General features: G+C 50.8%; 2 protein-coding genes across 2 annotated transcripts in view; one reads left to right on the top strand and one right to left on the bottom strand.

Annotated features, from left to right (window-relative positions):
* LOC130384208 (gamma-aminobutyric acid type B receptor subunit 2-like) lies at nucleotides 1-13,028 on the bottom strand. Its single transcript, XM_056592312.1, has 19 exons — nucleotides 12,801-13,028; nucleotides 11,305-11,442; nucleotides 10,769-10,939; nucleotides 10,290-10,391; nucleotides 9,926-9,991; nucleotides 9,488-9,676; nucleotides 8,845-9,087; nucleotides 8,287-8,358; nucleotides 7,815-7,884; nucleotides 7,387-7,540; nucleotides 6,770-6,902; nucleotides 5,761-5,820; nucleotides 4,524-4,634; nucleotides 3,839-3,949; nucleotides 3,228-3,358; nucleotides 2,601-2,742; nucleotides 2,269-2,467; nucleotides 1,348-1,498; nucleotides 1-157 (listed from the first exon to the last, which is right to left on the bottom strand). The coding sequence occupies exons 1-19, from the start codon at nucleotides 13,026-13,028 to the stop codon at nucleotides 1-3; spliced, it is 2,628 nt and encodes an 875-aa protein (XP_056448287.1).
* A 2,749-nt stretch (nucleotides 13,029-15,777) lies between these two features.
* The window catches only part of LOC130384207 (collagen alpha-6(VI) chain-like), a 31,255-nt gene continuing 22,015 nt past the window's right edge, over nucleotides 15,778-25,017 (top strand). The window contains exons 1-7 of the mRNA XM_056592311.1: nucleotides 15,778-15,945; nucleotides 19,238-19,355; nucleotides 20,495-21,058; nucleotides 21,420-21,977; nucleotides 22,626-23,005; nucleotides 23,397-23,475; nucleotides 23,964-24,109. Of these exons, the coding sequence (XP_056448286.1) occupies nucleotides 19,271-19,355; nucleotides 20,495-21,058; nucleotides 21,420-21,977; nucleotides 22,626-23,005; nucleotides 23,397-23,475; nucleotides 23,964-24,109 (1,812 nt within the window). The 5' untranslated portion in view covers nucleotides 15,778-15,945; nucleotides 19,238-19,270. The remainder of the gene's footprint in view (nucleotides 15,946-19,237; nucleotides 19,356-20,494; nucleotides 21,059-21,419; nucleotides 21,978-22,625; nucleotides 23,006-23,396; nucleotides 23,476-23,963; nucleotides 24,110-25,017) is intronic.

The raw sequence follows: 25,017 nt of genomic DNA, 5'->3' as shown, positions 1-25,017 counted from the left end.
TTACACCTGGCTAACGGCGGCGGGGGGTGTGTAGTGGTGGGGGGGCGGGGCCTCGGGGGTCTCCAGCTGACTGGAGTGACTGCTGGCCACACCCCCGACGACGGGGTGGTAGGCGTGGTGCAGGATGGGCAGCTGGACGGACATCCTCCTCCTGAGGCTGGAAACACAACACACTGGTGTCAATAGTACACATAAAGCACAACACAAAATATAACACAACACACTGGTGTCAATAGTACACACAACGCACAACACAACACAACATGACGGTGTCAATAGTACACACAACGCACAACACAAAACATAACACAACACACTGGTGTCAATAGTACACACAACGCACAACACACAACACAACACACTGGTGTCAATAGTACACACAACGCACAACACACAACACAACACATTGGTGTCAATAATACACACTGGTGTCAATAATACACACAACGCACAACACAACACACTGGTGTCGATAATACACACAACGCACAACACAAAACACAACACTGGTGTCAATGATACACACAACGCACAACACTACACACTGGTGTCAATAATACACACAACACACAACACAACACACTGGTGTCAATAATACACACAGCGCACAACACAAAACAACACACTGGTGTCAATAATACACACAACACACAACACAACACACTGGTGTCAACGCTACACACAACACACACAACACAACACACCGATGTCAACGCCACACACACACCACCCCCAACACACAGGTGTCCCGGCTACACACTGACAACACACAGGTGTCACGGCTACACACTGACAACACCCAGGTGTCCCGGCTACACACTGACAACACACAGGTGTCACGGCTACACACTGACAACACACAGGTGTCCCGGCTACACACTGACAACACCCAGGTGTCCCGGCTACACACTGACAACACACAGGTGTCCCGGCTACACACTGACAACACCCCCAACACCCAGGTGTCACGGCTACACACTGACAACACCCAGGTGTCCCGGCTACACACTGACAACACCCAGGTGTCCCGGCTACACACTGACAACACCCAGGTGTCCCGGCTACACACTGACAACACACAGGTGTCCCGGCTACACACTGACAACACACAGGTGTCACGGCTACACACCCCCAACACCCAGGTGTCACGGCTACACACTGACAACACACAGGTGTCCCGGCTACACACTGACAACACCCAGGTGTCACGGCTACACACTGACAACACACAGGTGTCCCGGCTACACACTGACAACACCCAGGTGTCCCGGCTACACACTGACAACACCCTGTACATCACAGTACAGACCGTCTACAGGCTAACTGCATCTACACAGCAGGCCTCACCGTTCCGGGGTGTTGACCCCGTCCCCTCCGCAGCCCCCCTGGGGTCCCGGTGGGTCGGGGGGGCTGTGGCAGCTGATCTGAGCCACCGTGCTGGACCTCTGGACGCAGCCCCCCCCGGACGGAGCGGGCGGACGCAGCGCGGGGTCCCGTCCTGCAGTGACCCGGCATGTGGGTGAGAGAAGGCGCAGCTTTCATCGGATCGGATTCTGAGTCGACCCTCTCCCCTCGCCCCCTGAGGAAACCCCAGCAGCCACGCTGTCTTGGAGTCTCAAAGGTCCCGTGACATGCCACCAGGTGTGAGCGTGAATAGCCGTTACAAGCCGTTTTGAAAATCTGCCTCTTCTGACATCACAAGCGGGCGTGTCCACCTAGATGTGCGACGGATAGATGAGCAACGTTTGCTACAGTCCACTGGGTAGGCTGGTGGACTGATCTATCCAGAACACACCTAGGTGGACACGCCTACTTGTGATGTCATAAGAGCCTGATTGGCTTGTAACGGGTAATCACACTCACACCTGGTGGCATGTCGTGGGACCATTAACAAAGCTAGACTACTCTATGGTGTGGTAGGACACTATGATAGTCCTACCACACTTTGATGAACTGGTAATAGTGCAGAATACATCTCATACACACCCGGGCGTTTATAAAACAGTTGTAGTACATATTTGACGGATGAAACTGAATCTCCAAAAGGGAATGAATTAAGTAATCCATCAATTTCATGTTGAAGGGAAGTAAAGAATAGAAGTGGGTCGTAGAAGGTTAGCTAAATTAGGAACACGCTTTGTGGTCCTATGCTACAGGCCCTGTCTCCTTTGACCTACTCTCCTGCCGCTGTCCGTGAAGGCACCTTAAATAAATTCAAAACAACCGTTGAGTTTCTGCAGTTCCGGGGCGGTGACGTCATGAGTTTACCGGGGGCGTGGCCTATGTGGTCTGAGATCTGTTGGTCCGGTGGGGGGGTGGAGTCAGTCTCCGTGGTGATGGCATCTATCTCTCCGTCCAGCTGCAGAGAGAGGAAACCTTCTTCATAAACCATCATCATCTTCCTCACCATCACAAGCATCATCAGCTCCACCACCATCATAATCGTCTTCATCATCACTATCATGAGCTGAAGTGGATTTTTACCATAATGTTTACCATACCATAGTAAGCAAAATTCACACAAACAGAGAATTCTCGAAAATCAGTTCTATTTACTAGCGACTCTGACTAATGGATAGTCAAATTAACCGTGCGTTAACCTGTCTTCTTCTTCTCCTGAGCTCCTGGTTCTCCGTGGTCAGTCGCTGCACCCCGCCCTCCTGGCTCTCTGGCGCGCTTCGTTGAGTGGCGCCCTCTGCTGGAGGAACACTGCAGGACACCTCACCGCGAGGCTCCGCCCCCCTGGGGCCAGCAGGCCCGCGCTACAACACAGCAGGAGCTTCAGCTGGATCGGAGGGTGAGCTCAGCACACACACAGGCTGGGCCGACCAATAGCCTGATGACTGTCTAGACAAGCTAGACATACATCAGACTTATGGGTTGTGTCATCAGCCCTCGTAGACTAGTATTTACTTTCTTATATAGCATCGCGCTATAGCTTAGCTTCTTTTTTGTTTCCTTTCCACTTTGGTTTGTACGCTTCGATCGATCTCAGCCTCACTTGTCACCCGCGTTGTAAAAAGCTAAATTGCGAAATTAATTAATTATTCATTTAACAATTAACCAATTAAGTGGGAGGGGCCACTCTGGGGGCGGGGCTGACCTCGGCGTGGGCGGGGCTGACCTGGGCCTGGACGCCCCAGACCAGGAGCGCGGCGGCGGCGGCGAGGATGGCGAGGGAGGGCAGGAGGAAGAGGAGCTGGGGCTGCTGGGAGCTGAGGAGGGACCCCAGCGCCCCCAGGCTGCTGCTCGCCGCCACCGCGAACACGCTCAGCGCCACCCGGTGGCCCTCACGGGTCACTGCCCGCGTGACGTCCGTCCTGCTTCTGAGGGAGCCGGCGAGGAAACAGGCCAGACCCTGAGAGTAGAACAGGAGAGATGCATCCCATTAGAACTGGGAGCTGCCCAGAACAACCAGGGTGTTCTGGTGGTGGACACTGGGAGCTTCCCAGTTCAACCACATAGGAGTTTTCACTGCATTACATTACATTAGAAGTTTATGTATCTGGCCTATTTTAACACAATGTTATGATGATTACCAACACACACAATAGTTATTATTAAACCATGCACATTTTAGCGCAATGTTAATATGCAGATTTGGATCATTCTTACACGTGACTTTTCTATACTTTTGTGTGTTATTAAGGAAAATAGGTGAAGATTCCCCTTGGGCATGCATTGATAAGATAGATGGAGGTAGGGGGGGGGGGGGGGTATAGGGGACTTTGGTCACCATCCTAGCGTTTGATAACTCATCGTTTAAATCAAAGCAATGTTCAGACCAAAATGTCCATGATATTGAAACCTGAAGTCACGGTGTAATGTGCTCACTGACCAGCAGAGGGCCCTTGTAAGCATAGAGGGCGGTGATCCACAGGTCCATGTTGGAGCTGACGCAGCAGTCTGTGTCTGCGCTGACACCGTCCTGCTCCTCTTCTGCACTGCTCTGTTGGGTTCCAAGATGAACACAAACACTGGTGGTTCCTTTACACTTTAAACCTGGATCGTCCTGTCGAGCTACCGTCTAGTGCCCTCCATTAAGGGTCAGTAGAGCTTCATACCTCTGAGACTCGCTCCACCCTCCTGAGAGGATCCAGGGCCTGCCAGCAGCATAAAAACAACACATCCAACAGAAACATGGCAGCCAGCGGCCAGCATGTTCTTCTGTCCTCCTGAGAGAGAGAGAGAGAGAGAGAGAGAGAGAGAGAGAGAGAGAGAGAGAGAGAGAGAGAAGGGGAGAGAGAGAGAGAGAGAGAGAGAGAGAGAGAGAGAGAGAGAGAGAGAGAGAGAGAGAGAGAGAGAGAGAGAGAGAGACAGGAAGCCAAAGACACAGAGAGAGAGAGAGAGAGAGAGAGAAGGGGAGAGAGAGAGAGAGAGAGAGAGAGAGAGAGAGAGAGAGAGAGAGAGAGAGAGGACACCGTGAGTCACTTAACGCTGAATGCATATCCTTCATATCTGAGTAAATGTTTTAAGATAAGTAAAACGTCACTGATCTCAGAGGGGATCTTGGGTATCATTACCAGTGTCCCGGCGCCCGGCCGGGGGAGGAGGTGTCTGTAGATGTTCAGACTCCTGGTGGTCAGAACGCCCAACGCCACGCAGTGACCCAGAGTCAGCACCCACAGGCGGACCTGAGGAAGAACAGACCTCCTCGAACCAGACCAGACCGCCTCAAACCAGACCAGACCGCCTCAAACCAGACCAGACCGCCTCAAACCAGACCAGACCGCCTCAAACCAGACCAGACCGCCTCAAACCAGAACAGACCGCCTCAAACCAGAACAGACCGCCTCAAACCAGACCAGACCGCCTCAAACCAGACCTCCTCAGACCAGACCTCCTCAAACCAGACCAGACCAGACCGCCTCAAACCAGACCAGACCGCCTCAAACCAGACCTCCTCAAACCAGACCAGAGCTCCTCAAACCAGACCAGACCGCCTTAAACCAGACCAGACCGCCTCAAACCAGACCAGACCGCCTCAAACCAGACCAGACCGCCTCAAAACAGACCTCCTCAGACCAGACCTCCTCAAACCAGACCAGACTGCCTCAAACCAGACCGCCTCAAACCAGACCAGACCTCCTCAAACCAGACCAGACCTCCTCAAACCACACATGACCTCCTCAAACCAGACCGGGCCGCCTCAAACAAGACCAGACCGCCTCAAACCAGACCAGACCGCCTAAAACCAGACCAGACCGCCTCAAACCAGACCTCCTCAGACAAGACCTCCTCAAACCAGACCAGACCTCCTCAAACCAGACCAGACCTGCTCACACTCCAACAGCATTATTTGGATTTAATAACAGTTCTTTTAGAAATGATTCTGACTTGCGACCTTCAGAAGTTATAAACCCTGTGACGTATACAGGACACAGGTTTGGGAATGGATCTAAAACAGCATTGCTCTTATTCCCAAAGCAATACACACAGAAATAAAAGATTGGCTAACATCTTACCTTTCCCACATCCCATAAAAACATAATCAACCAACGGATTCCACGTGAATTAGATTTTCACATGGAAACGTGACACAGTGATCCTGAGCTCCAGTGTGGATGCAGTCACCAGAGGGACCCCACTGTGTCACCAGTGGGACCCCACTGTGTCACCAGTGGGACCCCACTGTGTCACCAGTGGGACCCCACTGTGTCACCAGTGGGACCCCACTGTGTCACCAGTGGGACCCCACTGTGTCGCTGAGGTCACCAGTGGGACCCCACCGTGTCGCTGCGGTCACCAGTGGGACCCCACTGTGTCGCTGCGGTCACCAGTGGGAACCCACTGTGTCACCAGTGGGACCCCACTGTGTCGCTGCGGTCACCAGAGGGACCCCACTGTGTCACCAGTGGGACCCCACTGTGTCACCAGTGGGACCCCACCGTGTCGCTGAGGTCACCAGTGGGGCCCCACTGTGTCGCTGCGGTCACCAGTGGGACCCCGCTGTGTCACCAGTGGGACCCCACTGTGTCGCTGCGGTCACCAGTGGGACCCCGCTGTGTCACCAGTGGGACCCCACTGTGTCGCTGCGGTCACCAGTGGGACCCCGCTGTGTCACCAGTGGGACCCCACTGTGTCGCTGCGGTCACCAGTGGGACCCCACTGTGTCGCTGCGGTCACCAGTGGGACCCCGCTGTGTCACCAGTGGGACCCCACTGTGTCGCTGCGGTCACCAGTGGGACCCCACTGTGTCGCTGCGGTCACCAGTGGGACCCCGCTGTGTCACCAGTGGGACCCCACTGTGTCGCTGCGGTCACCAGTGGGACCCCACTGTGTCGCTGCGGTCACCAGTGGGACCCCACTGTGTCGCTGAGGTCACCAGTGGGACCCCACTGTGTCACCAGTGGGACCCCACTGTGTCGCTGAGGTCACCAGCGGGACCCCACTGTGTCGCTGCGGTCACCAGTGGGACCCCACTGTGTCGCTGCGGTCACCAGTGGGACCCCACTGTGTCACCAGTGGGACCCCACTGTGTCACCAGTGGGACCCCACTGTGTCGCTGCGGTCACCAGTGGGACCCCACTGTGTCGCTGCGGTCACCAGTGGGACCCCACTGTGTCGCTGCGGTCACCAGTGGGACCCCACTGTGTCGCTGCGGTCACCAGTGGGACCCCGCTGTGTCGCTGCGGTCACCAGTGGGACCCCACTGTGTCGGTGCGGTCACCAGTGGGACCCCACCGTGTCGCTGCGGTCACCAGTGGGACCCCACTGTGTCACCAGTGGGACCCCACTGTGTCGCTGCGGTCACCAGCGGCGGACTCACAGAGCAGAGCGGGTCCCACCACCAGGCGGGCGCCAGGGCCTCGTCCAGCCCGGCCAGGGGCACCCAGGACAGGGCCAGCATCATGCCCAGGAGGAGGAGGGGGTCCAGGGGTCGGCCGCAGCCCCTCGGGCTCCTGGGAACCACACAACCACTTTCTATTTGCATGACTTAAAGGTTGGGTATGGAATTCTCTTTTTTGGCCATTTTGCAAAATTACTTGAAATCCTTATCATAACCCGCTTACAGCCACTGAGTTAGAAGTACTGACATGAAAACTAAACAAGTCAATCATCTGTTCAACGGGCAGGGCTCGAAAAACTCCAGCCAATGATTTCCAGTCCCACCGAGTGGCATTGGACAGTAAGTACGTCAATCAAACGGTCGTACTGCACCCCCCCTCCCCCTCTCCCCGCGCGTGACCCCTTCGTGCACGTAGTCAAACCTCGTGACCCAGAGCTAGCTTCTGTTTGTTGTTATCCTGCGGTACCTACTGGAGCTAGCTAACTAGCTAATGGCTCGCTCTCGCACATCTCTTCGCTCAAAGAATCAAAGAATGGACTAGAATAGATACTAATAGATAAATAGACATGTGATAAACAGTAATAAAGGAATTGTACCGATAGCGTGTGCAGTCTGACAAGCTGCGGAGGAGGAAGATGAGGGTGGTGATGAAGAGGAGGGCGGCAGCGGAGGTGACGACGGCGTAGAGAACCCGACCGACGCTCCCGCACTCCAGACGGACCCCGGATCCATCCGGAGCTGGACCGGAGCCTGGAGAGGAGGTCAGACCAGAGAAGGGCCGTCAGGTCGGTGGTGAACCAGGGGTCATACTTTAGGAGCAGGCGTACACCATCTCTCGTGTCGTGACAGCACCGTCGTTTGTAAGAAACAAAAAGCACAGCATACACGTAAGCTTTAAATGTAGATATTAGAAAGTGGACGATAAATGTCGATATTAGAGGGGATGATGACCACACATCCTGTTGGTTCAACTAAATAACATGTGTGATGAAAGGTGATTCAGCGGATCAAAACACTGTTCTACCTGGAAACCTCAGGTGGTCCGGAAAAAGTCGTAGCTCCTGTGTGAAGGTGTTGTACTGACCCACGAGTACCTCTCTGGTCGCTATGGAAACAACACAAATACACTGCATTGGCCAATCGTGATACAGGGATAACCAATACTGGACCGTTGATGTCTTTGGTCGACTCCGCCGTCGGTGTGTGTATGAGCCACTGTAACTCGCTTTGGATAAAAGAGTCTGCTAAGTGCCGTAAATGTAAACCCAGGTGCTGGTCAAAGACCCCACCTGGCTCCGGTACCTACTTGACCCCCAGGTCGTCCCTGGTCCTCTCTCCTCTGTGATGTATGTAGCAGAGGAGGCGTGATGCCTCCTCCTTAACACACTCACTACATAAGGCGCTTTGAGAGCCTAGGAAAGCCCTCGATGCTCGGATTCTGAACTATTACTAATGAATTCTGTGTCAGAGGTTTAAGACGGCGGTGGTGTAGAGGCAGGTGAAGCACCTTGGAACTGCCTCAGCTCGATGGACGCCACACGCTCTCCGTTGTGGAACCAGACCGGTCCCTGGACGGAACAAGGCAGCAGAGCAACACACTGTGTTAATAAGTACTCACATATCAGCAACGACGTCAAGGAGCATACCTTTTGAAACATCATGGATATCACCCTCATCTAAGAAATCCTACACACAATCGTAAATACTGTTCTACAGGAGACGCTGCTGAACAGCTTTATGAAATCTATTTCATGTAATATATCCTATATCATTGATCATATATGCAGATTATAGGCAAAATATGTAAACGATAAGCAAAATATAAGATAAAAGAAAAGGATTAGGGAATCACTTGTAAAATCCGAGATGCCAAATAGATTCATTATTCTAGACTCGAACTTTGTGATATAAAGTCTCAAAGTACTGTTGAGCAGTAGCGTTTTTTGGAGATTGACCTAAAGGGGGGGGGGGGGGGGGGGGGGGCTAGAACACCACAGGGAGGGACCCCTGGAATTGTGTTATTTCAACTTGCAGAACTAGAACGACACACTCACGGTGACTCCCTCGAACTGGGTCTGCTTTAAAGCAGCGAGCAGCATGTCTGCCGTCTGCGCCTGGTTGATGGAGAGGTTCCGGTCGGGGCTGTGCCGCTTCCGGTGTCTGAACTGCTCCGTGAGGAGGCTCACGGCTCTGGCAAGGACCCAGACTCCGTCGTACGCGTAGCCGTGGAGATAAGCGTCTGGCGCCCCCTGCTGGCGGATCTCTGACCGGTACGCCTGCTCGTACTCCGCCGGGGTCTGGGATTAAATATTTAGTACGTTTACATTCAATAAATGGGATTACAGCAATCAACTATCAGTGATATGCAATTTAAATGTTACTTGACATGTAAACAGCTTGGTGTAACTAAGGCATTTGATTTATTCACAGAGAATATTCCATTTGAATGTAGTTGAATGTGTTAATGTATTTGCACATGAGTAAACACAATAAAAAGTAAGTTAAGTACATTACTACTAGCAGTAAAGTGCTCATTATGCAGCAAACAATGACTGCCCAGCAGGGTGCATTAGAGTCCTTCTCAAAGCCCTAGTCCTCTGACTAGTCCTGATGTTCCAGTGGCAGACGGTGTCGTTCTAGTACCGACCGGTTCAAGCCGGTTCCCTCGGACTTAGGTCAGACCAGGAGAACCCTCACCCTGCCAGAGACGCCTCTGAGGCCTGAGTTGCCGAGCGGCCGCAGGCTGAGCCGGATGGAACCTTCCAGAACCGCGTGGAGCGCGTACAGCGAGCAGCCAGACACCTCCGGGTCCAGCGTCCACACGGGGCCCGGGCCGCTGGCCAGGAGCCACTGGTACCCGGACCCGAAGAGGTTCAGCCGGTACGCCTGCAGAGGGGACACAGCCTGGTGACCACACTGGGAGCTGCCCAGTACAACCAGAGTATTCTGCTGGTCTATACTGGGAGCTGCCCAGTAAAACCAGAGTATTCTGCTGGTCTATACTCAGAGCTGCCCAGTACAACCAGAGTATTCTGCTGGTCTAGACTGGGAGCTGCCCAGTACAACCATAGCCTTGTGCTCCGTCTGTAGACTGGGATGTGCCTCCGTGAGGAGAGGACCAGTGAAGGTACTCACACAGCACAGGACCCTGGAGCCTGGCCCCTCGTCCACCTGGGCCACTAGGACCCTCACGCCGCGGTCCTGAAGGCACAAGGTCACACGATGGATCCCACTGCCTCAAAACAACACTGGTTTGGTTTATGTCTAACATATTTTACATATTTCTACAATGTCTAGGAATCATTTTCATTCATGCCTTTAACTGTGGTTAAAGGCTTGGCTGAAAAAATAAGACTTGACCTGACACACAAAAACACATTTTAAACTAGCAAGTTTCCAATCAAATTGAACTTAAGCCCATTTTATGAATGGTGTGCAGAAAGCTGACGGGAGGAGCATGTTCTTCTGGTGCTTGTGGCTTCTCTCCATCCATGCTGACCTTCAGTTTCTGGAGCTTGAGGCAGGGGTCTTCACCCACGCTCTGGGCTTCCACCATCTGGACATCGGCCTTCATCAGCTGGTGGACCAGGTTCTGCCTCATCTGCCACCAAGACACAGGTTTGGTGTAACACAGACAGAGCACACGTCAGTCAAACAATGTACGATAGTCATCATGGACTGAAAGATTGTCAACGGCATCAAATATCTGCAACATCATCAAAGATCAGTGACATCGTCAAAGATCAGTGACATCATCAGAAGGATGTGTAGATATATCTCGGTGTTATTAAAGAAACCACCCGTCATGGCTTTAGAGACTGAGCTGAGTCTGATGCGTGTTGGGTCAGCAGTGAGTTGGGGATCAGCGTCTGGTAGCTGGACGAATCACCCGTTGGTATCTGAGTCTAAACGCTGTGCTTTTGGCAATGTCAGTGTTCCCGGGGGTCGAAGGGCGTGGTCGGGGCGTGGCGGTCGGACCTGGGAGAGGCGGGCCCCCTCCTGGGTGAGGAGCCCCACCCGGGTCCACCTGTAGTGCTGGAGGAGCCGGACCAGCGCCGCGTTGAAGACGGCTTCAGACGGCACGGTGCTGAACAGGCCGGGGGGGCGCCGCTGGGCGGGGGGCCCGGCCGGCAGCGCCGTGAAGGACAGCTGGGAGGGCGAGGCGGTCCGAGGAACACAGAGGGAGGGACGAAGAGAGCCGGGCGGGGCGTGAGATACCACCGACAGGGGGCAGCAGATACAACGCGTCGCAATGCACACTCTTGTGGAAATGAGTTATGAAGAGGCCCACTGTTGTTTGTTCTTAATTGTGTAACCTATCACTCAATTGCGGCAAATTAGCTGTTTTTACCTAATATAGAAGGTATAGGGGCTCTCCCCCCCCCCCCCCCGCGCTCGCGTAGGGAACCGGAACGGCCAGCAGCGGCCCTGTATCTACCTCTGTGTACATTTGCAGGTGAGGTGTGTGTGTGTTTGTGTTTGTGTGTGTGTGTGTGTGTGTGTGTGTGGGGTACCTGCACCATGTCGAGGGCGTGCAGAGACTGAGCCAGCAGCGCTGTCACCTGGGGACACACCCCTCCAAAGATGATCATGTGACCAGGCTCCTCCCACATGGCGTCGAAGATACCCTTCAGAGCTGTGGCGCTGTCACACTGACAACACAACACAACGCACACATCAGAACACAACACACACATCACAACACAACGCACACATCACAACAGAACGCACACAACACAACACATCGCACACATCACAACACAACGCACACATCAGAACACAACTCACACAACGCATACATCACAACACAACGCAAACAACACAACACAACGCACACATCACAACACAACACAACACAACACAACGCACACAACACAACACAACGCACACATCACAACACAACGCACACATCAGAACACAACGCACACATCACAACACAACACACACATCACAACACAACGCACACATCAGAACACAACTCACACAACGCATACATCACAACACAACGCAAACAACACAACACAACGCACACATCACAACACAACACAACACAACACAACGCACACAACACAACACAACGCACACATCACAACACAACGCACACATCACAACACAACTCACACATCAGAACACAACACACACATCACAACACAACGCACACATCACAACAGAACGCACACAACACAACACATCGCACACATCACAACACAACGCACACATCAGAACACAACGCACACATCACAACACAACACACACATCACAACACAACGCACACATCAGAACACAACTCACACAACGCATACATCACAACACAACGCAAACAACACAACACAACGCACACATCACAACACAACACAACACAACACAACGCACACATCACAACACAACGCACACAACACAACGCACACATCACAACACAACGCACACATCACAACACAACTCACACATCACAACACAACGCACACAACACAACGCACACATCACTAAACAAGGCACACATCACAACACAACGCACACATCACAACACAACACAACACAACACAACGCACACATCACAACACAACGCACACATCACAACACAACGCAAACAACACAACACAACGCACACATCACAACACAACGCACACATCACAACACAACGCACACATCACAACACAACGCACACATCACAACACAACGCACACATCACAACACAACACACACATCAGAACACAACGCAAACAACACAACACAACGCACACATCACAACGCACACATCACAACACAACGCACACATCACAACACAACGCACACGTCACAACACAACGCACACGTCACAACACAACGCACACATCACAACACAACGCACACATCACAACACAATACAAAAATCACAACCCATCGCAAGGATGTAAGGATGTCCATAGAGCACTAGCCAAGCACTAACCATCACTAGGTTAACCCACACGTACAGACAGACGTAGAGAACCATAGGACCGGGTGTGTTCTGCAGGTGATCAGCGCCCCCTACCTGTGAGTCCAGCAGCTGCAGGTGCATCTGGGGCCCCCCCCGTCCCCGGAGGTCTTCCAACGCTATCGACACCGCCGGCGCTAATGCCGCCGTCACGTTCTGCTCTCCCGGCATCACCGTGGCAACCGGCATCACCCACAACACCGGCATGGGGCTGCGCACCTGGGCGAGGCAAGGTGGCGACGCCCACAGGCATGTCAGCACCAAAACCAGCCTCTTCATCCTCATCCTCTTCCTCTCACGAACACACACACACACACACACACACACACACACACACACACACACACACACACACACACACACACACACACACACACACACACACACACACAGCCTTCAGGAAGCTCTCTCACACACTCTCCCGGTCAGTGTTACTCTCACAGACACACTCTCCTGGTCCCCAAAACTCTCTCACACACTCCCAGTCCTCAGAACTGTCTCACACACACTCTACTGGTCCCCTGAACTGTCTCACACACACTCTACTGGTCCCCTGAACTGTCTCACACACACTCTACTGGTCCCCTGAACTGTCTCACACACACTCTACTGGTCCCCTGAACTGTCTCACACACACTCTACTGGTCCCCTGAACTGTCTCACACACACTCTACTGGTCCCCTGAACTGTCTCACACACACTCTACTGGTCCCCTGAACTGTCTCACACACACTCTACTGGTCCCCTGAACTGTCTCACACACACTCTACTGGTCCCCTGAACTGTCTCACACACACTCTACTGGTCCCCTGAACTGTCTCACACACACTCTACTGGTCCCCAATACTCTCTCACACACACTCTACTGGTCCCCAATACTCTCTCACACACACTCTACTGGTCCCCAATACTCTCTCACACACACTCTACTGGTCCCCAATACTCTCTCACACACACTCCGGCCCCTCAGAACTGTCTGACACACACTCCCGGTCCTCACACGTTGTGACTTGTAATCCTCTTGAGCCCAAGCTAACTGTCACGAGAGTGGGGCGCTTTCAGGGGATAAGAGGATTAAGATCACAACAGATGAATGACATCTGCTGCAGGGATCAGGCTTCAGTATTCTCTCTGAATGCTCCACACTTAATTTGTCCCATCCGCCGTCTCACTGCCGGCCGGGAGGGTTAAAGTGTGTTGGACGTGTTGTTGTTGGTTTCACCAGTGAATGGGCACACAGATATTGATATGGACGATGCTCTCTCACGCACACACATGACTAGCATGTGCCTCTAGCAGAGACTGGTACACTAGTTGTAGATGAAACACATTCACAAAACATTCAGGACAATTCATGAAAGTACAGTACAATGATAAAACTGTTTATTTATTTTCTTGAACTCCAGCGTTGGGACTTATAGGTCTAGACCAGCAGAGGGAGCTAGAGTCCTGCTGGGGTTCCATGTTTTTAGGCTTGCCGGGCTCAAGGCTCAGGTGTGTGTGTGTGTGTGTGTGTGTGTGTGTGTGTGTGTGTGTGTGTGTGTGTGTGTGTGTGTGTGTGTGTGTGTGTGTGTGTGCTTGTGTGCTTGTGTGCTTGTGTGTGTGTGTGTGTGTGTGTGTGAGAGTGTGTGTGTGTGTGTGTGTGTGTGTGTGTGTGTGTGTGTGTGTGTGTGTGTGTGTGTGTGTGTGTGTGTGTGTGTGTGTGCTTGTGTGCTTGTGTGCTTGTGTGTGTGTGTGTGTGTGTGTGTGTGTGTGTGTGTGTGTGTGTGTGTGTGTGTGTGTGTGTGTGTGTGTGTGTGTGTGTGTGAGTGATACTAGACTAGACAGACAGTACTAGCAGCCAGAGCTACCAGTCTCCATATCTCAGTGTAGGCCACAGAGCCGTCATGGGGTACGTGCATGGTGTACCCCTCCAAACAATTACATCTTATACTGAACCAGTTGGAGAGCAGTGAAAACTCTGACACTGCGACCCCAGGACCTCTGCAGACCCACACCTGATAGGAAACGTCTATCTGGACTCATTGCACTTAAACCATCCATTTGACTGACTATCATTTTATTCTCCTTTTACATCCCAGGAGCCCAGTAAAACACTCCTAGAGGGAGTGAGACAGCCTCCTAGAGGGAGTGAGACAGTCTCATAGAGGGAGTGAGACAGCCTCCTAGAGGGAGTGAGACAGCCTACTAGAGGGAGTGAGACAGCCATCTAGAGGGAGTGAGACAGCCTCCTAGAGGGAGTGAGACAGCCTCCTAGAGGGAGTGAGACAGCCTACTAGAGGGAGTGAGACAGCCATCTAGAGGGAGTGAGACAGTCTCCTAGGAGGAGTGAGGCAGTCTCCTAGGTGGAGTGAGGCAGTCTCCTAGGTGGAGTGAGGCAGTCTCCTATGAGGAGTGCGGCTGTCTCCTAGAAGGAGTGAGGCAGTCTCCTAGGATGAGTGAGACAGTCTCCTAGGAGGAGTGAGGCAGTCTCCTAGGTGGAGTGAGGCAGTCTCCTAGGAGGAGTGAGGCAGTCTCCTAGGATGAGTGAGACAGTCTCCTAGGAGGAGTCAGGCAGCCTCCTAGGAGGAGTGAGGCAGTCTCCTAGGAGGAGTGAGGCAGTCTCCTAGGAGGAGTGCGGCAGTCTCCTAGGAGGAGTGAGACCGTCTCCTAGGAGGAGTCAGGCAGAGTGAGTGGCTGAGAATTCAGTGCACAATTTAGTCACAGTGTAGTTATTAATAACTTTTATTAACAACTTTTGTTTTGTAATTGTAATTACATGCACCCCCCCCCCCCCCCTCCCTGAGCTCAACCCTCAAGGGCTACTCTCTATCTCCCCGCACTACGACACTAAGGCCCAATCCCATTTCTACCCCTTACCCCTTCCCCTTCCCCCTTGTTTTGAAGGGGTAAGGGGAAGGGGTAAGGGGTAGAAATAGGATAGGGCCTAAATCTCTTCTCCAGAATCTCTTCTCCTCCCCCCCCCCCCCCCCCCCCCCTGATTTGGCCAAAGAAAACATATTGACCTCAGCGTGCCTCCTCCTCCCGGCATAGGATGACGAGGGAGGTCTGTGGTGTGCCGAGCGTTGTCCGGTGAGCAGCTCCCCCACAGGGCAGTATCCTCCCAGACCGGCTGGAAGGCGGGAGTGTGGCGCAGACCCCCATCTCCGGACCTCGACCAGGGACTCCGGGCTCTGAAGGCAACGAGGAGGCACAGACGGCAGTAAGTGGACACAGCGGGTGCAAGGGCGGATCACAGAATCCATGGACTCAAACTGTTATTATTTCAATGTCGTTATGCTGGAAATGCATAATGTGACTTTGTTTCTTAAGAATCGATGGACTTATCGTCACTATGAGATGCCATTTGAGTCAAATTTAAATGAATTGATTAATACGGCCGTGAAATAAATAAATCATGCAAATATTTCCATAGAAATAAATATGTAACTATATCTTTATAAATATGTTTTTAAAAGGACGTTTTCAAAGGACTTTTCATAATGCCAGATTTATGATTCGAGGCCGCCTGTCCGAGGAGGGGCGTCCTTCACCTTTTCTTGAAGCAACGTTTACTCGGACATCATCCATGTTTATTCATTTCAGTACATTGGCCAATCATCAATGTATTTTCATTCATACTTGTATTGCCTCATTTATTTATTTATTTATTTATTTATATGTATCTTTTTTAAATTTAATTTGGACTCAAATGGCATTCCATAATCACGGTCAACCTGCACGAAAACAGCAAGGAATCTTGCGTGCTGTAATTTGCAACCTTGATTTAAAGTAGGCAAAAATTTTGTATATGCTCTTATATATTGTACAAGTGTTACTTACTTTGCATAATTTGTGCATTAGTGTATTTTTTCAGATGTTTTGTTCACCTCAAAGGAGCTATACGTAACAAATGAACTTTACTTTGGGTTATCATGATAATTACGGGGAAATATACACTATATCGATAACTATCACAATATGCCAAGGAATTCAAAATACCATTCTAAACAATGAATCAATATCTCTATTTCATCACGCTAATACAATAAACGATTTTATTTCATTAGTGCCATTCCTTGAATAAGGATTGTTATGAAATTAATATTATTCACAGAAGAGGTCCAGATTTTGCCACCAATACTGGCCCTCAGACAATTGGGTGAGACAACTACATAATAATGCATTCTGAGTGAACTATTCCTTATCACCTAATCCTATTGGCCTGTAGCTTATTTTGTAAACTGGGTTGCCACATAAAGTGTAGTCCAGAATCTGCCACAAATAATACAGGTTACATTATTTTCCAAGGAAAATAATGGTCATTCGTTATCACTCATAATTGTCAGGGCAGGTGAGATTTGAGTCATCAAAAATGAGTGCATTGTGTTATCTGTTTAGATACACACCATCTCAGTCACTGAACATTGTTTCTGTTGCTGTGGTGGTCCAGTAGCTCTAAGCATCTTTCCCTGCAGACCTTGACCAGTATTCCCTTAAAAGGGCCTTCTGGCCTTGGGTTTAATGTGGTGATGTATGCTTATCATGTACACACAGCCTTTTGTTTAGGCTTCCTTGGTATTTGTTATATTCTGCGCCCATCCACTTTTTTACCTTGCTGTTGCTAAACAGGAAGTGCGATGCCGTCGGCCATTTCCTGCAATCAGGAAATGCATCAACTTATCAGATTCTACCACGCAACCCCACAGGCAGGGGGGGGGGCATGTCACCCACGGAAGGACTCTGCGGTTTCTGCTCATACCAACGAGAACACGGGGATGTTCATCCCATAACTTAACAAGCGGTTTGTTCAAATCAGATCTACTAAATATATATTCCATGTTTTGTATATGAATTGAGCAGCGGATGTGGAGGGTAAGGCTTGTCTCTGATTGAACTCCGGCTCTGACAGCAGTGTGAGCTCAGGTCCCCGTTGTACAGGACTATTGGGACCAGCGTTAAGACAGTCCAGAAGGCATCTCGCCTGTTGCAGGTCTGATTGTTTCAACGTGGGTTTGACCACTTGGTACTCATTTGATTGCATGGTCTTTGTTTCTATCCTGTGGGTGACATGATAAGCCATCTGCTGATTGAAGATGATCTCAAGTCAAAATACACAATAGAAAATAAAGTCAGTGGATACATTTGACAATGCAAACACCCTTCTAGCGTAGTTAAAAGGTGCAGACTGATGGAGCCGTCTCTAAACACTAGACCAAAGTGACAAGGGGTTCATTAATGTTTCGCTTGCTTTGCTAAACACAAACGTATCGCGGTTCTGACCGCCGCAGTTCCAGTTCCTCAGTGTAACAGTAAGTGAGTGAGTGAGTGAGTGAGTGAGTGAGTGAGTGAGTGAGTGAGTGAGTGAGTGAGTGAGTGAGTGAGTGAGTGAGTGAGTGAGTGAGTGAGTGAGTGAGTGAGTGAGTGAGTGAGTGAGTGAGTGAGTGAGTGAGTGAGTAAGTAAGTAAGTAAGTAAGTAAGTAAGTAAGTAAGTAAGCACAATTTATTTATAAGGCACATTTAAAGACAATTTTCACTGGCCAAATGCGTACATGCTGTATAAAGGCATGTAAAGGAACACAGACACCTTATATACCTACAGTATATACACATATTAAAGTTGATGTAAAAAGGACAGTACATGAATGAATGTCATAAAAGGGGGAGGAGAGGCCAGGGAGAAGAGGGGTGTTATGAGCCTAGATTTCAAAAGTAAATGACTTGACAAATTAGTAATTAACAGTTAACCAAAATAATAGTAATCAGTATTTATGCTTATACACATTAGTTTATTATTATTTACATTAGTAAATAAGGTAAGGGTTAACACTAACCAAAAAAACATTACCCCATATGCTTATGCTATAACATGCTTATTACTGTATCAACAAATGCTTATTACTGTATCAACAAATGCTAATTCATGGTTAGTTTTAAATCAAATTAAAATTCAAAAATCCCGTTCCAAATCGGTTGTTATTTTATTCTGCGCGGCCCAATAGCATCTGGGCCTTGCCATCGCTAAACAGGAAGCGTGGCTTCGTCTGCCACTTCCTGCCGTCAGGAAACGAGCCGTCCTATCAGATCCCGCCATCGTCTGGCCGCAGAGCGAGGGTGTGGCGGTTCTCCGGAGGAACCCCAAAGGACCGGGCGTGATCTGCTCGTGCTAATCACAACACGGAACCCTGAGCACCGCAGAGCCTCGTCCGGCTCTACACTGGTCACAGGAACGGACAGACAGACGCCGCCCCTCTGGTGCTGACGTAGAACAAGACTCAATGAACCAGCTCTGTCTCTGTCTCTGTCTCTGTCTCTGTCTCTGTCTCTGTCTCTCCTGGCTCCCTCCTACGCTCTCTCTCTCTCTCTCTCTCTCTCTCTCTCTCTCTCTCTCTCTCTCTCTCTCTCTCTCTCTCTCTCTCTCTCTCTCTCTCTCTCTCTCTCTCTCTCTCTCTCTCTCTCTCTCTCTCTCTCTCTCTCTCTCTCTCTCTCTCTCTCTCCCTCTCTTTCTCTCTCAGGAAGAGTGAGAGTCTTGAGAGGGACGTGTGAACATGACGGAGATCAGGTGCCCCCTCCTCTCCCTCCTGGTTATCGTGGCGACCGTGTGTCTCCACGGCAACGCGGCTCAGTCGAAAGGTGGGTGTGGTTAGCTTCAGGTGCCGGCGTTGGCTTGTTCCTCTCTCCCTCTGGTTCTCTACGTCTCTCGCTCCCTCCCACCAAAAGACTGGAGCAACGGGGCCCCACCGGTGTGGACCTCACGCACACGGACACACTGAGACAGTCACACTGAGGGACACAGTCACACTGAGAGACAGTCACACTGAGGGACACAGTCACACTGAGGGACACAGTCACACTGAGAGAAAGTCACACTGAGGGACACAGTCACACTGACCACAGTCACACTGAGGGACACAGTCACACTGAGAGACACAGTCACACTGAGAGACAGTCACACTGAGGGACACAGTCACACTGACCACAGTCACACTGAGGGACACAGTCACACTGAGAGACAGTCACACTGAGAGACAGTCACACTGAGAGACACAATCACACTGAGAGACACAGTCACACTTAGAGACATTCACACTGAGACACAGTCACAATGAGAGACACAGTCACACTGAGGGACACAGTCACACTGAGGGACACAGTCACACTGAGAGACACAGTCACACTGAGACACAGTCACACTGAGAGACAGTCACACTGAGAGACACAGTCACACTGAGAGACAGTCACACTGAGAGACAGTCACACTGAGAGACACAGTCACACTGAGGGACACAGTCACACTGAGAGACACAGTCACACTGAGAGACACAGTCACACTGAGAGACACAGTCAGACGCAAGCAGGATCCCAAAGGTCTTCTATCAAAGTCTCTTGAAAGTCCATCTCTCTCTCTCCCTCCTCCCTCCCTATCAACCACACAGTATTTTTATTAATACATCCTATGTATTTAAAGAATTCAATAAGAGCGTTTTGCGTTTTAATTGAAGAGTTAAAGCGTCTAGCGCATGGCAGTTTGTGGCAAGGGGGGTATTGATAAGTGGGTCTGCATTCTTTGGAGAATGATCCCATTCAGAGAAAGCAGTTATAACTTCTAAACATTCTAGTAAACTGTTGAATGATTTGCAACTTAATAAAATGTATTTGAGTATGAAATGTTAAAGTGGTGAAGCAGAAATTCACTATCCTCATGACAATACAACACCACCCAAAGTGATAACTCGGTGCATCATCTGACATTCTTCCGTCTCATCCTTCAGAGTGCACCAAGACGGAGCTGGCAGACATACTCTTCCTGGTCGACGGCTCCACCAGCATCAAGGAAAGAGATTTTCAGAGCATGCTGAACTTCATGAAGTCCATCGTGAACGCGAGTACCGTCGGCGAGAAGGAGACGCGTTTTGGCGTCATCCTCTACTCGACCGCACCCAAGTCCGTCTTCACCCTCAACGAGTATTCCTCCAAGGGGCAGGTGTTGGAGGCCATCCAGGCCCTCCAGTTGCCCACCGGCGACACCTACACAGGCAGCGCCCTGGCCTACACCCTGCAGTTCTTTGAGGTGCAGCACGGCGGGAGGCGGCCCTCCAAGGTGCCCCAGATCCTCATGGTGATCACCGACGGCGAGGCTACAGACCCGGGCAAACTGAAGGCTCCCGCCGAGGCACTGCGCGAGAAGGGAGTCATCGTGTACAGCATCGGCGTGAAGGGCGCCAACCAGATGGAGCTGGAGACCATCTCCGGGAACCCCACCCGGGTCTTCTTCGTGGACAACTTCATCGACCTGGAAACCCTCTCCAAAGAGATCTGCATCGACACCCCTCCTGGTAACTGTCTGTCCGTCTTTCTGTCCGTCCGTCCGTCTGTATGTCCAGCTCTCTGTCACTAAATGATTGAAAGCAATGAAGTCTAGTGAGATGCACGATATATTTGTGAGTAGTGTTATATAGAGTTTAGTACAGTATAGTAGTCTAGTGTTGGGTAGTACAAAGTTTATCATATTATGATCAACTCAAGAAAGTATAGTGGTGAAAGAACAGTGAAGGGTAGTACAGTGGGCTATAGAGTACAGTATACAGCACAGTAGACTATGAGAGTATAGAGAGTAGTACAGTATAGTATTGAGTAGGGTACTATAGTGTCAGTATTCACCCAGACATCGGATGGCCTCCTGCCCTGTGTTCCCAGAGTGTCAGAAGCGGAAAGCTGACCTGGTGCTGCTGATCGACCAGTCTGGAAGCATCAACGACGCTGACTACACAACCCTGAAGAACTTCATGATCAGCCTGATCAGGAGCTTCAACGTCAGCCAGGACCTGGTGCGTGTGGGCGTGGCCCAGTTCGACAGCGCCCCGCAGCACGAGTTCTACCTGAACCGGTTCGCCACGGAGGCGGAGGTCACCAAGCACATCCTGGCCATGGTGCAGCGGAAAGGGCAAACCAATATCGGAGAGGCGCTGAAATTCATCAAGGGGTACTTCCAGAAGTCCACGGGGAGCCGCTTGGGTGCGGGCGTGTCCCAGAACCTGGTGCTGATGACGGATGGCCACTCGGAGGACGACGTGGGGCCTCCGGCCAAGGTGCTGCTGGGCATGGGCATTGAGACGTTTGTCATCGGCATCGGCGACATAAACCAGCAGCAGCTGAAGGAGATCGCAAGCAAGCCCTTTACCGTTGAGAATTTCAGCTCACTGGCCAACATCAAGACGAATGTGGTGAAGACCATCTGCGACTCCGTGCCCCCCGGTGAGAGTTCATCTTTAGTCTGTCTGTTGAGACAGATAAAAACGTACTTCCTACTTTCAATTTATTTTAGGAGTACATTAATATCCAGTCATCACTTTCTGACATCAAGTAACCACGTCCTTTGAAGGAAGAGCACAATATAAAGTATTCTTCATCAATGAACACTTGTGAATGTGAAGAATGATGAACAATGAAATGTGTGATGGGGATACGAAGTCAATCTAACTACTTCCTGGGATCGGTCTATAGAATGACGTTCTCCCTCTCTCTCTCTCTCTCTCTCTCTCTCTCTCTCTCTCTCTCTCTCTCTCTCTCTCTCTCTCTCTCTCTCTCTCTCTCTCTCTCTCTCTCTCTCTCTATCTCTCTCTCTCTCTCTCTCTCCCTCCCTCTCCCCCTCTCTCTCTCCCTCCCTCTCCCCCTCTCTCCCTCCCTCCCTCCCTCTCCCTCCCTCTCCCTCCCTCCCTCTCCTTCCCTCTCCCTGCCTCCCTCTCTCTCTCTCTCTCTCTCTCTCTCTCTCTCTCTCTCTCTCTCTCTCTCTCTCTCTCTCTCTCTCTCTCTCTCTCTCTCTCTCTCTCTCTCTCTCTCTCTCTCTCTCTATCTCTCTCTCTCTCTCTCTCCCCCTTCCTCCCTCCCCCCTCCCTCCCTCAGGCCCTCCTCCTACTCCTCCTCCCTCAGACCCAGCCTGCAGTATCGACGTGGCCGTGGGTTTTGACCTGCCCATGCCCCCCGGGTCCCAGCTGCTGGTGGCCGGTCTCCCCCTGCTCCGGGCTGCCCTGCCAGAGATTCTCCGCTCTGCGGCCTCGATCAAGGGCCTGTGCTGCGTCCGCCACGCCGTCACACCCAACTTCGCCTTCCGGCTGGTGGGCCGCGCCGGGCAACTCCTGGACGACGTTGGCTTCGAGCCGTTCAGCGAGGCGGTGCTGGAGAAGGTGCTGAAGCTGCGGACTTCGGAGCCCACCTACTTCAACACGGCCCTGCTCACCTCCTTCCAGGAGAAGTTCGCCACCCAGTCCAAGGCCAAGGCCAAGGTACCGCCCGGCAGAGGGCTCGGGAACACGAAGCGCTGTGAACTCAGACACTGAAGTTGTGAATGGCAGCATGAAATGGTTTATCTTGTTGGGCATTCATAAACAATATGTACCTAGTGATAGTTAGTGCTTGGCACATGAACATCCTTAATGTAATCCTCACCTTCTTCTGACAAATGTACTTATTGTAAGTTGCTTTGGATAAAAGCGTCTGTTAAACGCCCTGAATGTAAATGTAAATGTAAATGCTGTTATTGTAGCTCTTTGCTACAAACGAGTAAAAGGAGTAACTCTCAGACGCTCATCTGGCCAGCCTGTGTAATGTCAGCCAGCAGTTGTGCGTGTGGAGCTTCCTACTAGATGTGTTGTGGTGTTTGTGTGTGCGTGCCAGGTGCTCATCGTCTTCACAGACGGTCTGGATGAAGATGTGAGGAGGCTGAAGGATCAGTCTGATCGGCTGCGTCGTTCTGGTGAGGCCAAGATGCCCATTGGACTCTGACTACTACTGCAGAATACTGACACCGCCAACCTCTCTATCTGTCTCTTTCTCTATATCTCCCTCTCTCACTGTGGTTTTCTCTCTCTGTCTCTCTCTCTCTCTGGTCTCTCTCTCGCTCTGGTCTCTCTCTCTCTCTCTATCTTTCTGGTCTCTCTCTCTTTCTGGTCTCTCTCTCTCTCTCTCTCTCTCTCTCTCTCTCTCTCTCTCTCGCTCTCTCTCTCTCTCTCTATCTGGTCTCTCTCTCTCTTGGCTCTCTCGCTCTCTCTGGTCTCTCTCTCTCTATTTGGTCTCTCTTGCTCTCTCTCTGGTCTCTCGCTCACTATGTGTATTTTGGTCTTTCTGTTTGCCTCTCTCTTCCTGTCTGTCTCTCCCTGTCTGTCTCTCCCTGTCTGTCTCTCCCTGTCTGTCTGCCTCTCTCTCCCTGCTGTTCCTGTCTGTCTCTCCCTGTCTGTCTCTCAGGGGTGAATGCCCTGCTGGCGGTGGCGCTGGGCGGTGTGCGTGACTCCAGCCAGATCCAGATGGTGGAGTTCGGTCGCGGGTTTGGCTTCACGGTCCCGCTCAGTGTGGGCATGCAGAGCGTGGGCCGCACCGTGCTCAGGCAGATAGTGAGTCCACCTTTAATACACTAGACCAAACAGGTCATAAGTCCACCTTTAATACACTAGACCAAACAGGTCATAAGTCCACCTTTCATACACTAGACCAAACAGGTCATAGGTCCACCTTTAATACACTAGACCAAACAGGTCATAAGTCCACCTTTAATACACTAGACCAAACAGGTCATAGGTCCACCTTTAATACACTAGACCAAACAGGTCATAGGTCCACCTTTAATACACTAGACCAAACAGGTCATAAGTCCACCTTTAATACACTAGACCAAACAGGTCATAAGTCCACCTTTAATACACTAGACCAAACAGGTCATAAGTCCACCTTAAACTACACTAGACCAAACAGATCCTGAGTCCACCTTTAATACACTAGACCAAACAGGTCATAAGTCCACCTTAAACTACACTAGACCAAACAGATAGTGAGTCCACCTTAAACTACACTATACCAAACAGATCCTGAGTCCACCTTTAATACACTAGACCAAACAGGTCATAAGTCCACCTTTAATACACTAGACCAAACAGGTCATAAGTCCACCTTAAACTACACTATACCAAACAGATCCTGAGTCCACCTTTAATACACTAGACCAAACAGATCATAAGTCCACCTTAAACTACACTATACCAAACAGATCGTGAGTCCACCTTAAATAAACTAGACCAAACAGATCGGAAGTCAACCTTATAACAAAACTATACAAAGCAGATCATAAATCCATCTAAAATAAACTATACTAAGCAGATCGTAAGTCCACCCTAAATAAGCTATACTAAACAGATCGCAAGTCCACCTTAAACTACACAATACTTAACAGTTTGTAAGTCCACCTTAAACTACACCTTACTAAACCGATTGTAAGTCCACCTTAAATAAACTATACTAAACAGAA

The sequence above is a fragment of the Gadus chalcogrammus genome, chromosome 6 (assembly GCF_026213295.1).
Source record: "Gadus chalcogrammus isolate NIFS_2021 chromosome 6, NIFS_Gcha_1.0, whole genome shotgun sequence".
Lineage (NCBI taxonomy): Eukaryota > Metazoa > Chordata > Actinopteri > Gadiformes > Gadidae > Gadus > Gadus chalcogrammus.
The sequence above is the reverse complement of the archived record's forward strand: the minus strand, read 5'-3'. Positions and strand labels throughout refer to the sequence as shown.